Raw genomic sequence first — 17,066 nt, forward strand, 5'->3', positions numbered from 1 at the left:
GGCCAAGAACTTCAAACAGTTCTGCTCAATTTCAGAAACAGTACCGTGTAAAGATGAAGAAGCTTGTTAAAAAGAAACTAAAAGCATCTTCTTACAGGCTGGTTAGAAATTACTGATGGAAAGCAATGTTAAGTGATACACCGAGACAAATATATAAAATAAGGTAGCCATTACCTCTTAGGAGTTAGCTCTTACAGTTATAATTAAAAGAACAGTAAACTCAATGGTTGGCAGTGATTAAAAGAGCAAATTAGTGTTAGGAATTATGAGGAAAGGAATTATTTGTATTACTATAACGTCAGTATGCTGGCAGCAGATCTGGTGCTCTCATCTCTGAAGGGCCAGGAAAAAATTTTGAGAATGGGAAGGAGGATGATCATGGGAGTGAGCTGGCTTCCATGCAGGAAAGAATTAAGTAGAATAGGTCTCTTTACCTTCAAAAAAATACAGTTTAAGGATGTTATCATAGAAGTCTATAAAGTTATAGCATGTGAAGGGTGGGTAGGGATTGACTGTACTATCACTTTTGCTACAAGAATTAATGGCCATCAAAACCAAAAAACAGTAGGAGCCAGGTTCAGTCTCAAAATGAGGAGGTGGTTTCTCATGCAGCAGGGTATAGGTCTGTGCTCCTTGCCAAAAGATGGTGTGGTTGTACATAAAGTATGTGGACTCAAGAGTGTAAATAAGTAATTGGAAGAGATATGTATTAAGGATTACCCAGTAGACAAATCACATCAGTCTCAGAGAATCCCTTGAACTGAAAATATTGTATCTAAGAGAGTCATTAAGGGAAATACCGTACTTGCCCTGTTCTCATTCTTCTATGGGCATCCACCTACAGCCACTGCTGACAAGGTTGGTGGCTTAGACAAACGGCAGAGCTGAGCCACGTTGACATTTCTTACATTCTGTTCTTAGATGAAACTGCTTATTTATATGTCTTTAAACTTTCATAATTCAAATGTCCTTTTGGAAGAGACTTCTCTTTGCTGTGTTTTCTTTTTTTTTTTCCTTGTTGTCTCTACCATCTCCATTTCATGTCATGACAGTTATAAAGACCACTTTTGGGACTAGGGCCTTCTGATGCCAAATGATGTTCAAGTATGTAGGTGGCAAGAACTCCGAGTTAAAAAAAGTGAACTTTAGAAAACTTCACAAGTATATCTGTCTGTTGAAGAACGAGACATCATATTTACATAAGGGAAACATGCTAATTGCTACCAATTGCTAATTACTACCTCAAGAAATGAGGAAGGGAGATAGTTAATTGCAAATGCTATTAAAGGCAGAATTTATTTCACATGTCAACTGCTGTTTGAAGATGTAGCTTTTTTTCTAAGCTAGTCAGCTAGGTTTTCTTTACAGAGACTCTGTGTGTATGGGGGGGCGGGTGTGGTACATGCAGAGAGATCCCGATGATTAGCTCAGTCTTGTTGCAGAACTTGTGTAGAGCTACAGATAGGTTTGATGAATCCAACCCTGCATGGCCTGGAAGAAGTAATTTAAAATCGTCCATCTGTACTGAAATTGTAGATGCCAGGAGTCTCCTGACTATCTGATTCTCAAGAAGGCTGGACAGTTACAATCAGATAAGTCTAACTGTGAAGAAGGGGATATGCTGTTCAGTAAGAGTGAAATTTCTGAATTTAATGAAAAGAAACTTTTAATTCTTTACTTTCATCAGAAAGCACGTTTCCTTACGAGCAGGTAGTAGCACACCACATATGGGAACACATGGTTAATTCAGTCTGAGTGTGTACAGCTGAGGATAACCAATTAACTACACTACTACGGGAGTAATATACCCAAACTGTGCAACTAACTTAACCATGGAGAAGATAAATTTTTTATCTCCCATTTTCTAATAAGTGTCTACCTTCATTTCCAGTTATTGAAAGGGATCTCTTTATTAATACAAGTTTATCCTTGAATGATACAGGTCAGCTACCAGTTGCTTTACTCAGCTATGAAGCACAAAGAGAGAACCTTGTAAAATTTAAAAATGTTCAGGATTCTTTTTTCCCTTTTTTTATGAAGCTCTAGTTAATTCCCCACAATAAACATGACTCTATTTCTGTTACCCAACAAAGTTAGCCACTCACACATATGCATCAAAGCTTTTCTTAGCTTTTCATTATTTTAATCATCCAAGCTACTATGAATGTTCCATACGTAATTTTCAGAAGCCCAGTAAAATGAATATCCATCCTCTTTTACCAAAAAAGTCTTACCTCTACTATAAGCACATACAGCTTTATTAGTAGTATTTATTATGTAAGAATTAATTTTACACCAGATTTTTACTGCTAATTCTATGTCCTTTAGCTATTGTTAATGGTTGAATGATCATATTCATATAATGCATAATAACTTTTCTGCTAACAAAGTGAGCCAAAATTTTAAAGCATGGACCAAAAAAAGATCATCACTCCTAAAGAGAGCCTAGTGGTGGAAAATTTCAGCCCATGCAGTAAACTTGAATGGCTGAGAACAAGGAGAACTGAAAACACTGCCATTTTCCTTATAACATTTGATGATATTAATGGTATAATTATGCAGTAGTTGGTGTGGTTTCTTTTGTTCTGCTTACTGTAAGTGAGGAAATAATGGTTTCAGTTGCATGTCTTCGTCAGAAGTTGCTTTCATTAAGCTGAGTATGCCCTGTGGAGACACTGAATGTTTAATTCTTACCCTATGCTAAACTCAAAGTATAATAAAATGCAGGATTCATTAAAAACTTAAGAAATGCAGTAAATATTTATTCTTGAATGATGCAGCTAGGGTATCTGTGCAATCACCTGGACATTTCAGCCTTGTGCAGTTATGGGCATTTAAGATGGTATATCCCGTCCATTATACGAACAATTGTGTTCTGCCTTTAAATGACTCTAATTTATTATCCATTAATAACATCAAAAAGTGACTACCCGCACTACCAAACTGCACATACTGAAGTGGTAGCTAAAATAGGATTTGAAACTGCTAAACTAAGCAAACACCCAAGTGGTGTTTTCAGGGCACAGTGCGTGAGCTGCCACTAGAATTTGGACAGATTCATTAGGAAACCTGTTCTGGCATTTCCACTGTCCAGTTCTCACTTTTTTCTTTTTTTTTTAATCTTTTTCTGGAACAACTACTATGTTGTCATCAGGGCAGTGTGCAACCTGATTGTAGTTGAGTAAATAAATTTTTCTTATGTAATACAGAGAACAAAGAAGACATGCTAAGTACAGCATGATCATAGCAAAACCAGAAGCCACTCCTTCTGTGAAATTCTATTCTTACTCCATGTTTTTAGTGGCTCATTAATTTTTGAAATTTTCCATGCCTGATCTCTCCCCAGAAGTGCTCTTTGGTTTTTGTGCTTGACTAAATTTGTCTTGCTGCTCTTAAGCAAGAATAAAAAAGGAAGGGAAGGGGACAGGACTAAGTGAGGGAGGGAGGAAGGAAGGAAACAATGAGGGAGGGAGGGAAGGAGGACAAGACAGGTAATTAGAGTGCCATAAGTGCAAATTGTTATTATTAAAAGAAGATTTTGCAATGGAAGGGTATTAGACTTCATTTATGGAGAAATGCTTCTCTTAAAAGCGGAAATAGAAGAAACCATTTCTGATGTCAGTGACCGAACATTCTTCTGTTCTTTTAACAAAACAAAAGCTCCATACTGGCCAAGATTCATGTTTTGATGGTCACTGTACTCTAGGGATAATTCCCACACTTTTCCTGTCCTACGTGATAGATTTTTATAGTACATTCTCCTCTTGACATTTAAAAATCTACCAAGTGGAGCCACAGGGTAAACTGGCAGGGGCAGTGCAGAAGCCAGAGCCCTCCACCTGCCCTCCAAAACACTAACAAAGTCACCATATAAGGAAAGGACTCGGGCTACATCTATGTTAGCGAATTAAATGGGCCCAGGCCCTGGAATTCAGTCATCTGTACTGTTAAATTTTTAGAACAATCATGGTTTGGCCTGATTTTGACTTGAACCATCTAGCAATGACCCAGCAATTTTGGGCACCATTCACCAGTTGGCAGTTTGTAAGGAGGGAGGCCACTATCAGAGTTTCATAACACAGACGTGGCAAAACTGCCAGCTGCCCTCAGAGCCCATGAACTGGCAAGGCATTGTTTCTTATAACTATTTTAAATATGGAACTTGATTGATTTTGGCAATGGGTTGTATGATATATTTTCCCTTCACAAAAAAGAGCAGGATTCAATGGTACAGACAATCCATCAAAGACCTATGCTCTTCTTATGCCACAAAACTTGTTAAAAAAAACCAAACTTCACAAATCTTTCCAAAAGTACATACGTCATCCTGTTCTCTGTTGGGTGTTATATATACATTATATATACACAGACATATATTCAGCACCACTCCTCCCATGCCAGAGGATACTAAAAGGCATTACTTGGTATCGCTGAAAATTACACAGGTTTCATCACGTATCAGACTGGTCCTTCTTTATTCTCCCTTTTTCTTGTTTCTTTTCGTTTTTCCCCGTTTGTGCTTTCTTCTCTCTGAATTTTTCAACTTCATTCTTTTCCTCTGTTTTTTTTTTTCCTCCTTTCAGTAGAGCATATCAGCCAACTGATAACACAAACATCCTTGAGTAGGTCAGGCATGAGCACCACCCAACAGAAGATAGTCAGATTTATATTCCCATTAAGTAGCTACCTCTGTTACAGCAAGATGAATGCTGCCTTCTTCCCACACCAGTACCTTGCCAAACAAAATTCCAACTGCTTCCACACATACAACATAACATAACATAACATAACATAACATAACATAACATAACATAACATTATAAAAACCCCCAAACTAGAATATTGACTAGAGTTTTAAGAAAAGAGATTTTTTAATGGCTTGTATATCGTATTCCAGCTTCCTTATCTCAAGTAAAGACCATCTTAACCAAGGATGCTACTTCACAGGATGAAACAAAGCAGCCCTCCCTTTACTGATGGCTTTCAGTGGTTTCATCTGCACAGATGCATGGTTAGCAAGCAGGGAGAGCAGAAAAAACCTTTCACCCAGGACATTCTAGTCCAGCCCCTCTCTATTTTAAAGAATGGCAGAAAACCATGAGTTTCTTTCAACAATTAAGGATGGGATTTTACTCTTTGACATCCATGTGTGGCAGTGACTCTGACTGACTGGTTCAGAATAGAGTATAAATCTGCTTATTTCTTTGTGTTGGTCTAATATAAAATTCATTCTCATGGTCATTCATTGACTAGGTCAAATGAGATTAAATGTTACAGAATAGAATCAGAAAGACCATTTCAACACAGAAACAGCAATGACATGAAAGTTTTCCGTACCATGAAGAACTACACAAATACTTTTATCTTACCTCCCTGAGGGGATCATTGAGCTCATTCAAAATGTTTTCTTCATCAAAGATCTTGCCTTGGTAGCGGTGCTCATAGTAATCATGGATCTTCTGGCGCATTTCAGCAGGTAACTTGTGGAATGACATGTACTGTTCCACTTGTTTGTACTGTCAGGACGATAACAGGAAGAAGCAGAAAAAAATGAATGCACTTTTTTACTATCTAAAGGCATCTACAAAATGAAAATTCATTCATGTATCCATTTAAGCTTTATGTATTTTATAAAGATAAAATTTTATTCGTATGTCAGAGAACCCTCACACCAATATTAGTTAATTTAGTATTACTCACACGACAGCACAACTATAAATTACAGAAACTGCCTTTAGTTGCGATGCTAATATCCACATTAATATATAAGTTTTAGAAGCCAAATCCTCACACTTGTCATGTGTTACCTAAATTCTCAGCTATACAGAAGTTGTGAAAGTACACCAACACCATTTTTAGCTCATTCCATGCAGGAGACAAGGAAACTGTACAGAGTGTGCATCTACGTCTCTAGTGCTGCATTTGGAGAGAGTTTTAGGTGTGAAATTTCAGAAACTGACTATGCTGTATTAATATACAACATATTAATGTTGTGTATGCTTATAAAGTGACTGAAGAACAAAGTTAAAATCTGTGGAGATAATGAAGTAGAAAGCATTCCTCAGGAGGAATGAAGAGAAGAGAGAAGTGAACTGGAAAAACAGGCATGGCATCAGAAATAGAAAGTGGGGGAAGAGAGAGATGCCAGGACTCAGAAGGCTCAGAGGACCTCACTTCATTTACTTTGTGCACTTGGTTTCCTTGTTTCTACTAGTCCTCTGTCCTGTCTTCTGCTTTGTTTGCTTCCCTGCTTCAGAAGCCTTTTTGGATAGCATAATTCTCAGAAAAGAAAGTCCCGAACTAACATACTCAGAGTGGTACTATACTAAACTGCACGATACATCTGAGACCCACAAAATGGAGAAGTTGCGTAAACTGCAAATGGACAAGTATCACCTGATCAAGGCTTTTGCCCCTCGGAATCCCCCATCCTTGTCTCAGTTGAAGAGGACAAGGCACTGAGATACAGAAGGATAAAACCGCTCCCAGGCTTATTGGTGAGTTAAAACTTGGCAGAAACTTAGTTTACTTATGTAAAGAGTCTTAATTTTTTTTTTCATTTTTTCATGCTTAATTAGGCAATTTTAACTGTTTTCAATGGAAAAGCCAATGAAGCCTTAATTAGGATCAGCCTTACTGTAGAGCAATTAAATGAATTTATAATGTACATGTACTCCTTATGAGCTGCAGCACGTATCCTTTAACTTGTATAATTGAAGGCTGCTCCATCCTCTGGAATTAAAATTAGTTTTTGCTTTGCAAAGTGGCACAAGATTAGATGAGGCCACATGTACAACATGCATTCCACAAGTAAGAGGAAAATAATTTTGCATGGGACTATTTAACAATGTATGATGAATATGTAAGAAGTCTGATTTAACCTCTGTACAGTTATTGTGCACCCCTGAAGCAAGAATTCTTCACCCCCATCCTTTAGAAGTGATATTTAAATTTGCATGCTCATGACTGGTTTCTGTTCTGATATGGAGAAATTTATCCATACATTGTGAGTTTGAATCAGAGTTCTGGGTCACCAGAAGACAGACATGCTCTAGCATAAACAAAGAATTGCTTCTAAAATTATCCTACTAATCAGCAGCTAATCTAGGCAGATTTACTTAGAGGGAAGGGACATGAGATCGCCCAGTGTTCTATATATCTCACCAAGGCGGTCACACAGTCCTAGCTGCTGCGCAGTGCTCCAGCTTTTCTGCATCAAAGCCAAGGAGAAGATGCTGCACTGCACTATGTCCCCTTCGTGTCTGTGTCCAGCCTTCCATTGCTGTGGCCTCATGTAAGGATACGTAGCATGTGTCATAGCACACGTGGACAGGGAAAGGACTTCACTATGCTTCGTAGTACAGTGGCTGCACCCCTGTACCCAATCCTATTTGCATACAAAGGTGCTTGAGCAACACTAATAAAGAGTAATCCTTGCTAATAAAAAATATACATTCATTGAGAGTTATAATGCAAGAGACCTGCAAAGGACTTCTGTACCAGAATGACCTTGAAGAAGAGAACATTCATGCTAAAAGCAATTTGCTTTGCCAGCAATTTACACTGCTGCCTTTCATCAGTGGTGTTATTTGAATAGGTGTTTTCTCCCACAGAAGTGAGTTCTTTTCTCTACCAGGGTTTATGCTTACACATGAGAATTTTAGGGAAACAGAAAAAATAAAACTAGTAGGAATGTAGTGCTTATCACTGGTGTGTCTCAAAATGTTTCCAAATTAATAACACATAGAATAATAGGGACAGCCGCATATTAGTAACATTTTCTTAAAAAAATCTACAACAAGGAAGTTAAAGTCTCCCACAATTCCCAGAAATAATTAAGCATTTAAATACTGTCAAGGTCTCTTTCCGTGTCAAAAAATCTGACGCTGTGAGTGTACAGTATACTATTGCTATCAGCCTGTAACAAATCTTTCCCTAATCTTTCTCAGTGTGATTTTGACTCATATTCTGTATCATTTATGCTGGTACTACTCCCTTCTTGACATTCTGTCATAGCACTCATGTGAAGCGTTCCCTCAAAACTTTTAATTTATTCTTTTCTTCAGCAGCTGATATCTTTCACTAGCTCAGTCCAAGCAATGATTGTTTTGTTTCTTTTTTTCTCAGAAAAGCAAGTTAATTTTTTCAGCCTGCTACACATTATTGGTGATTTTGAGGGTTTCCCAGGTTAGTTGTTGCTGTGGTGTGTCACATGCCAGTTGCAAAAAAGTGTGCTAAAATGAAGATACAAAGAGAGCAAAATTAATATGGTCTCGTTCATTTTTGTAGTAAAACACTAATTTGTCCAAGTTAATTTTGAAGATTATTTTCTCTGTAGGTACCACAGATATCAATAATCATTAAAAATTGAGACATTTTTCACTTTTAGATAAGTATACTGATTTTTGTTGGGTTTTTTTATTCATGAAAAAATGCAAATAACTTAAAGAGAATGGAACTATTTTCTGCGAAAAAAATTACATGTCAAAAAGTTTAAAAATTCTCATTAGCACTGTGAATCCCTTGAATAAATATGAAAATTCAGTAGCTTCTTCCTGTGATTTTACATATGAAGTTGATAAAATTGTCAGTGAAGTTAAATTCTGTCAAAATTTTGTATGTTAATCATATTTAAAAGAGCTGTAACTGATCCTGAGTCATCCATCAGACCTGACACTTGAACCTGCATCTTCATATATGAGTGGAATCATTTTTCTCTAGTGACTCTTCTCATCACACTCTTTCCTGTATCTTTTCCCTTCTAGATTGAAAATTTTGGGTTGCTTGGGGGTTTGTTTGTTTGTTTGTTTGTTTTTTCTTGTTTGTTTTGGTTTATTCAGAAAAGACACGTCTTAATTCTGCATTCAGAATCTTACATCTGTGTGAAATAACTTTCAGAGCCACAGCATGTTCCCTGAAAACTGACCTTAATTTCTTTTTCTTTTTTTTCTCTTATGCCACATGAGAAGCACCAGATGACATTTAAAATATAAATAAAAACTCTTTGTTTTAATTTCAGATTGCCTTTGCATCCTTGCTCCTGCCTGACACCAAGGAGCACTTGATTTTTCCGGGGAGGACTATTTAGTAAGGGAATCCATGTGTGCTCATCTAAAGGGATGTCAGAGGCCTCTAAAGGCAATGGCAAACTAACTCAGATTCCAGGGTTCTGAGGAGAGAAAGAAGAGGCATCCAGGCTATGCAGCAGAGCCTGTGCTGGATGAAGACACAGAAGGGCAAAGGAAAGCTAAGATAAACTTTTTTAAAATGAGAATACTGTTATTTTGGTTAACATTACTACGCTCAAGTAAGAGTTTATTTCCATAGAACCCTAAACATGGTCCAGTTAACTTCAATATGTTTTCTGATAATCAAACGCTTTCAAACTGCTTTAAAAAACTTCTTAATGTGTAATGCTCTAACTGACTCCAAATAAATAAAAAGATTGGAATCTTTCTTTCTTTCCCTGGATCATCTGGCTTATACTCTGAAATAAGAGTTCACAAGCCTTCTGATTCTACTTGATGGACTTTAAATACTTTTATTACCCATACAAATACCTATTTTTGTATCCTGCTGTGCTTCTGTACTATCTCCACTGGTTTTCGCCTGTACAAAGAATATATTCTTTTTCCATTTCAGTTTTCCTCTCTCTCAAATTCTTTACATGTTGTCTTATATTTTCATAAAAGTAAACAGTATTTTGAATGCTGATGCTGTTTTTCATACCTGTTACAACTATGTATTCCTGGTCTTTTCAATATCTCACTGAATGGAAGAAATACTGTGTTGCTGACCATTCCACACCTATCTCTTTTTTAAGATGAATATTGAATTGTTTGTCCTAAAATGAGTATGTATATTAATGTGATTTATATATTGCACTGCCATAATTTTGGTAATTTCTATCCCAGTGTTTTATATTCATCACTTAAAGGAAAATGCCCATAAATGCTACACAAATAAGAAAATAATATTGCTGAAATAGGCAAGAGCTAAGTGGACTTCAAAGTTAAGTAATATTTCACAGATTTTCACTGCAAAGCACTGTCCAGTAATAACTGTTTCTTGTTATTTCAGCGATAATCTTATTCATGGGTTCCTTGTATGTGGCAAAATTCTGCTATGTTCCTCCAGCAAAAGGTGAATAGTATGACATTGATCATATGGCGTCCTTAGTAGAGTTGGTTAGGAAAATACAGTTATCCTTAAAAAAATAGGTATGGAAAAAGGAAAAGGAGAGGAGTGAGGCTTTTTTCATAATGATTTGCAACTGAAGCAGGGAAAATATTTTAAAATTAAGGCAGTATCCCAATACAGGCAATATTTGAATGAAACCAGTGAAACAGGAAACTGCATGTTGATCTCTCACAAGATATTTTAGTACATAAGTTGAGCCTACCAGGTCCTTTCCTCGTAATATTTCATAACTAGCAAGTTGCCCTTTTTAGATGAAAAAATTCTCAGAGTCCTAATAATCTTTACAGCTCAACATTCAGTCCTTGATACAATAAACCATATAAACATATGAAATACATGAATAGTATCAGTTAAAAACCATGAAACTAATGACGTTCACGTATGGCACCTGGACCTGGTCACACCCAAACTATCTGAATACCTTTCAGGAACAAGTGGCAATATCAGATTTTTCCAACATGTCAACACTCAACAACTTTGATAACTGACTAGTTTTTCAAAGGATCTAGGTCCCTGTACCTTCTCTTGAAAATCCAGCTTGAACAATATGCCTTTTGCACTTTGTACAATGATTTTGTCCTTGGCAATAGAGCCTCACTTCTAGGAAAGTTCCCCCAAAAAACTATAAGCATCTGTAAAAATCTTTATGTTCAAGTTCTCTTTCCTTTTACCACAGATGTAATCCTGACCCTTAAAGTACATAAATAAAATACTTTATTTTTAATGTACTGTATAAGATGTTAATATAAAATTAGTCACATATAGACAGGCTAGAAAAAAAAAGAGGAAATAGCACTTTATTGGAGTTTTATATCCAGTCAAAGCCACAGCCTTACACATACAAACTTTTCAATGAGATGTGTAAAAAAAATAAATCCTATATATTGATTGCAAATATAAAAAGAAAGCAGAATCATTTGTAAAATCCTTCTGCCGAATTAAGCAAATTCTGTCCCACAATTTAGATGCAATAAATTCATTAGTATTCTTTAAATGGTTTGAAAATGCTTGCCTGTCATGTATAAAAGAAGAATCTAACCAGCATTATAATATGCAGGAGAATTAACTCACTGAGAAGGAGCAGCAATTTGAGAGGAGGCAATTTGATCAAGATGAAGCCTTTCTAAATAATGAACATCAAGTGAAGAACCATCACAATTCTGCATGGTTTCTAATCTATGTTAGGAAAAATAGGTCTCCTGAGTTACTGAATTCATTCCCCTGCTATTGCAAAACCTCATATCATATAACTCCTTATAAAGAAATCAAGCCATCTCAAAAACAGTTAGACATTCTGTCTCCACCAATGCTTATGAATATTGTTTCAAGAAGCTCACTGGTCCTATATATAGTTCTGAGCCTTATTTTAAATTTCAGTCTAAATGTATGCAGATGCAGTTTAAATCAACTAATGCTTAGTAGAAAATTATCCAGCAGCTCCAAAAGCTCCTGTCCCTTGGTACTTCTCTCTGGAGTGTTTATAGATGCAAATCAAAAGGCAGCAACCTTGACTATCACCAAAATTGGACTTTGAACAGAAACTTTTACCACTTTAAACTTAAGACTGCTCTCTTTCTGTGCTAAACAGTCTTGAAAAATATGAACTGACAACAAAGATTGGAAAGTTATTAGTGCGATACCTTAGTTCAGCTTTCTAAAAGTCAAATATCTAATTTAAACCAGTTATCCTGTCTCTCTCTCTCTCATAACCAGAGAGAGATAGCAAGGGGCAATTAATCTCATTCTAAAATTCATGTCTTGTATAGATGGAATAAACTTGCCTTTGTCATCCTTATCTCTCTCCATTGTCCCTAGGAAAGGTCTAAATGACTATCACTGACCAATTAGCTAAACATCAACTGTACCCATGTATTTTAAAATAACGATTTATTTAAGGATTCTAAAATATCAACCTTTCTATTGTGATACACATATATATAGCATTTGATCCAATAGGAAAATACTAAAGGATTACTTTTGAGTTCAATCATTTGCCCTTATAACTGTACTTCTAAAATTTTAGACTTAAAGGAAGAAATTTTATAAATTTGGTTATCAAAAGAAGAAAGTGAATGCTACACGGAGGCACTGATGAATCTTTAGTTATAAAATGCCAGGTGAGGATTTTATATTGGTGTTTCAGGTTCCTTATGGGAAAAAGCAGATGGGTGCTCTGCATTGGAAGGGCAATAAATGAGGTTCTCTCTGAATCGAAGTAAGGGAAAGGTAGTTAGTATGCCAACACATCACTGAATAATAAGTGACAAAATGCACTGAACTACAGAACTGTCTGATGTATAAAGGATTTAATTCTAATAAAACAATATAATTATAAAATTTCTCCCTTGTCTACCTTTTTAGCAATGACTAGACCCATGATTCAGGTGACCCATGACTGTCAGTTATCTTACCTGGCAGAGCATATGGCATTTCAAAAACCAGCTCATCTTAATATGTTTTCAAGTAAGTGTTGAATAAAAAGACACAGCCCAAATATTTTCGTATTATTCAAATAGCTTTTTCTTGGTACAGTGTTTCTATAAACACACAGTTTACAATGTTATAAAACAATTTTCCAATATTTTTTAATCACTTGGAAAGTTCACTGAGTTTACACCTCAGGACTCCATATGTAATTCCTGCACTTTCTACAAAATATAAGTAGGCATCATTGATGTCAAAATCCTTTTTCTGTGTGCTATTGTGCTGTAAGGCCCTGAAACAAGTGGAAAGAACCAAGGAGCTTTGCCTCTCCTCCTGTCCTTCACTTTGCTGGACTAAGATTTATTTTCTACTTACAGATTTTTTTTTTCCCCCCAGTGAAGAAAAGGGTGACAAACTTTCTGAAATAGTTTGGGCAGGGGAGGGAAGGAGAGGGGAGAGGGAATTGTTTCAAAGCATCTAAACACTTAATGTTGTCTCAGTTTGACATTAATTTGCTTATTCATGGAGTTTTACACCCCTCACATCTCTCCAGGAGGTACAAGGCAGACAACAGGGGAGGTTCAACAGGGATCCCGAGATACAGAACAGGAGGGATGGCATTAGCAATGGTTGTTTAAGCAAATATAGTTTATATTGAAGCTACCCAAAACAAAATGTAAAATATTTTAAGCTAAAACAAAATTATGCGTTTTGTTCTTTTTTGATGGAAAATGGATATAATTTACTTGGAGTGTGGAAAGGTTAATGGTTTTGGTGAAAAATTTTACTTTGTGGAAAGTGTGTTTGGCATTAAAAATATCCACCTCCCCCTCAAGCAGCACTAATACATAGCTCTGGAGAGCTGTGTGGACATTGACAGAACTGAATGATGATCACACATTTGCAAAGAATCGCAGCTGGGGAGAGACTTTGCTACATTAACTAGCTGAGAGGTTTTGTTGCCTCTTTCTCAAAATTATTCAAATGCATAAGTGGACTTGGAAAGCAAATAATCATGGATTTACACAAAATATTGAATATGCAGGAAACTTCAATTCCTAAAAAAATGAAACATATCAAAATAACTTTCTGGTTTACAATTCATGGAAATATCTGTAATGTCTACTATGCTTAAAATTGGTACTCAACTGAATGTTGACTTATGACTCAAATTACATTGATGAAGGAATTTAAAAAATGCAAACTGAAGTTTCATCTGACCAAAAATTCACAGGCAATTAATTTTTAAGCAATATATCTATATTTCATTTGTTGAGATTTCATTCTGCAGCAGAAGGATAACTGCAAGTGCAATGAATGAGTACTGAAAGAATATAAAGGGGAACAGTTTTTATCCTTATGAAAAAGGAGTAACATCACTTTTTAAAAGCAATCTTCCAGCAAAATATACTTCTTAAGATTAAAGGGATAAGATTTGCAAAATTCTGTGCAAAGACCACATAATGTAAATACATAACTTCTGTTTAAAGATACTATTTTGAATGAAAACATTATGTATTTTAAAGCAGCAACTTTGCTAAAACACTTCATAAACTGTTTTAATTAATTCCATATATTCTATTATGCAATACTATTAAAATAGTATGTACAAATTACATGTCCATCCTTCCCCCCCAAAAAAGAATGTGTAATTTCATATGGCACATTTCCCCCTTTTTATGATATCTATATCCCTCTCATAGGAAATAAGAAATTAATTTGCTTTTTTCTCTCAATCAGTTGATAGATTAGATAATAAATTGTTTACAAGCTTTTAAAATGATCTCTTAACCCGATGTTCAATAGTTCCAATGCACTAGCTAGGCTGTGCAGTTGTATGTCTAAGTATCACATGATGTTGCTTCTGTTTGCTGAATGAATAATCTAATCTGTATAAATAAAAATAATGTCTGAAAAAAATCCCTGAGGCTTGATTCTTCCAGGAAGAATTTGAACAACATGAGACAATCATAGACAGCAGCCTACACTTTTTTTCCTTTTGCAAGAACTTCCAGTCTAAATTCATAAATGGGTTCTATGTTAAAATAATAATAAAAGACATTAAATTATAGATTAATGGGAAAGGAATGAGAAGAATTGTATAGCTTATATTTATTAATGGCTATCTAACAGATTTTTAATTCAACTTTCTCTTGTCACATTTATTCTGAGAACTTGGTATTTTTCTCCTCTTTAACTCCTTAATGTGTCACCAGCTGCAAGCATTACTCCTGACACACAGTAGTGTAAATGACGTAGATCCAGTATTCCAGCTCATAAAAGATGGGGAACCTGTATTTTTGGCCAAGCCATTGTTTGACTGTGGGAGTCTGGGCAGGGCATGTAGCTACTGCAGGATACTGTTATGTGCATCTTTTCCATCTCAGACTGCAAACGATGCTATTTAATGAACCTGTCAGCTGGCTGACACTAACGAGTATTCCTCATTTCCGCAAGGCGCTCAAACACAGCATAGGTCTAAGCTTTTACCTACTGCCCTTGGTTGAGGACCTGAATGGTTTTTAGATTAGTGGAAGACAGAAAGGAAAGAAAGGTCAAAAACACCTTCCCAAGCTATAAAGAATTCTCGATAAATATTCCTAAAGTGTTTAAGCTCAACTTCTATTCAGTCTTACCCAACATTTAAAAGCATTATCTTCAGTAGCTGCTACTATGTATTTGCTATTTGGAGTGCTCATTCTCTTCCATATGACAACAGGTTTTTAATCTGTATAGGAGTGGACTCATTGATTCTGTCCTAATATTAAAAATAATCTCTTTAGGCTCCTCCTTCATACTCACTAGAGGGCTGCAGCTGGTTTCCATGCGCTTGGCCAAAGGGGACTCTCGTCCTCCACTGGAAATTCAACTAGTGATCAAGAAACATTGCTGTACCCCTTGCAAGGGTTACTGTACATCTGGTGTTTGTACAGTTCATCCTTTTAAAAATCTTTTTCATCCTAGCTTTGGCTGGGATTATTAGGAAAAGAAAGAAAGCGTTTTCATGTTGAAATATCTCCATGTTTCAAATGGGGACAAGACTGAACTCCTTGTCCCTTTTTTTGTATATGATCCCCCACCCACATTGGAAAAAGGATTAACTTCCATTTCACAAAAACCTCTCATTTACACGTAGTCCTCTGGCCTACAATGCCAGGTTATTTCATGAGCCAGCTGAACTTTTGATCTGACTTTCGAGGCACCGAGGGGCAATCTCTAAATGAATATTTGGTCAAACTTGAAGTTAGCACTAACCTTAACATTTAGTCATAGGATGATTATCTTTGATGGTAACTGTATATACCAAAAATGAGTAAGCACAGATGGTTCTGAAATGACTAGAGGTCTGGTTGTATTCTGAAAAGACACCAAATAGTGAACCTGCCAATCAACCATCTGGTTATCTTATTTCAGTACTGGCAAAGTAATAAGCTCACCTGTCCATCCTACAGTCACTGAATGGCTGAATTCACTATGAATCCAGAGGTATTTCTACAATCTGTTTTCTTCACTGCTACTCTGCTCAGCATAAAGATATTTTCACAGAAAAAAAAAAACAAAACAAAACCAAAAAAACAACAGTTTATAATCAACCAGAGATCAAAATAAAAAGTAAGTTTCCTGCTGAATGGTGTGATAGGTTCACTTTTATAATTCTTTATCATGAGATGGAACTGAAGTGATTTGTTTAGCCCAAAAGCCATCATCTGTTTACTATCTATTTTTCACTAATTACCCCCCAAAGAGTACTGTTGCTTGAAAGAATGCTTTAAGCTGTCATTTTACTTACACACAGTAATTAAACATTTCCTTTCAATTGCCACAAAATACACAATCTCTTACTATCGTTCTTTTCAATTAGTGTAATTGAGAAATTAATTAAGTTATAGGGAATTTTCTGAATAGGATTTGTTTTCTTAGCCTGTTCTTTATCTTGTGCAAATTTGCTTTTTACCATTTTAAAAAGGGGAGGGGAGGGAAGGAGCATGAAAACCAGGCTCACTTCCTCTCTTCATAGAGGCAATGACAGAGCTCTGATTTAATGAAACAACTATCAAAGCCCCGAGGCATGAAAAGAAAAGCATCTCTTCTCCATGCTACTATAGGTGAAATTGTATCAAGTCTAAGGCAGGATGATTTTCTTTTTTAATGAGAAAAATACTGTGCGGATGACAGCTTATTTAAAAATATCAGATATGCTGTAATGGTCTCCTTAAAGTTCCCAGTTTCAAAATGAAATTTAATACCTATGTAGTCATCTTGTACAATGTCCCTTACCTTTTGAATGCTTTGGATTTCTTTTTTTTTTTCTTTTCAATTTGCCTGTGCCAGTAAAAGAGAATATACATTTTAAAAAATGCCTGGAGTGGGAGGGGGAAAAGGCAGAAGGAGTTATTCCCTACATGCACTCTAGGTGAAGCGGGGTTGAGGGAGATCAGCTT

General features: G+C 36.0%; 1 protein-coding gene across 1 annotated transcript in view; it reads right to left on the bottom strand.

Annotated features, from left to right (window-relative positions):
- HCN1 (hyperpolarization activated cyclic nucleotide gated potassium channel 1) overlaps positions 1–17,066 on the bottom strand; it is a gene marked incomplete at both ends in the record, with an annotated part of 202,843 nt that overhangs the window by 38,505 nt on the left and 147,272 nt on the right. The window contains one exon of the mRNA XM_082335588.1: positions 5,370–5,516. Within this exon, the coding sequence (XP_082191714.1) occupies positions 5,370–5,516 (147 nt within the window). The remainder of the gene's footprint in view (positions 1–5,369; positions 5,517–17,066) is intronic.

Source organism: Platalea leucorodia (assembly GCF_965183815.1).
Source record: "Platalea leucorodia genome assembly, chromosome: Z".
Lineage (NCBI taxonomy): Eukaryota > Metazoa > Chordata > Aves > Pelecaniformes > Threskiornithidae > Platalea > Platalea leucorodia.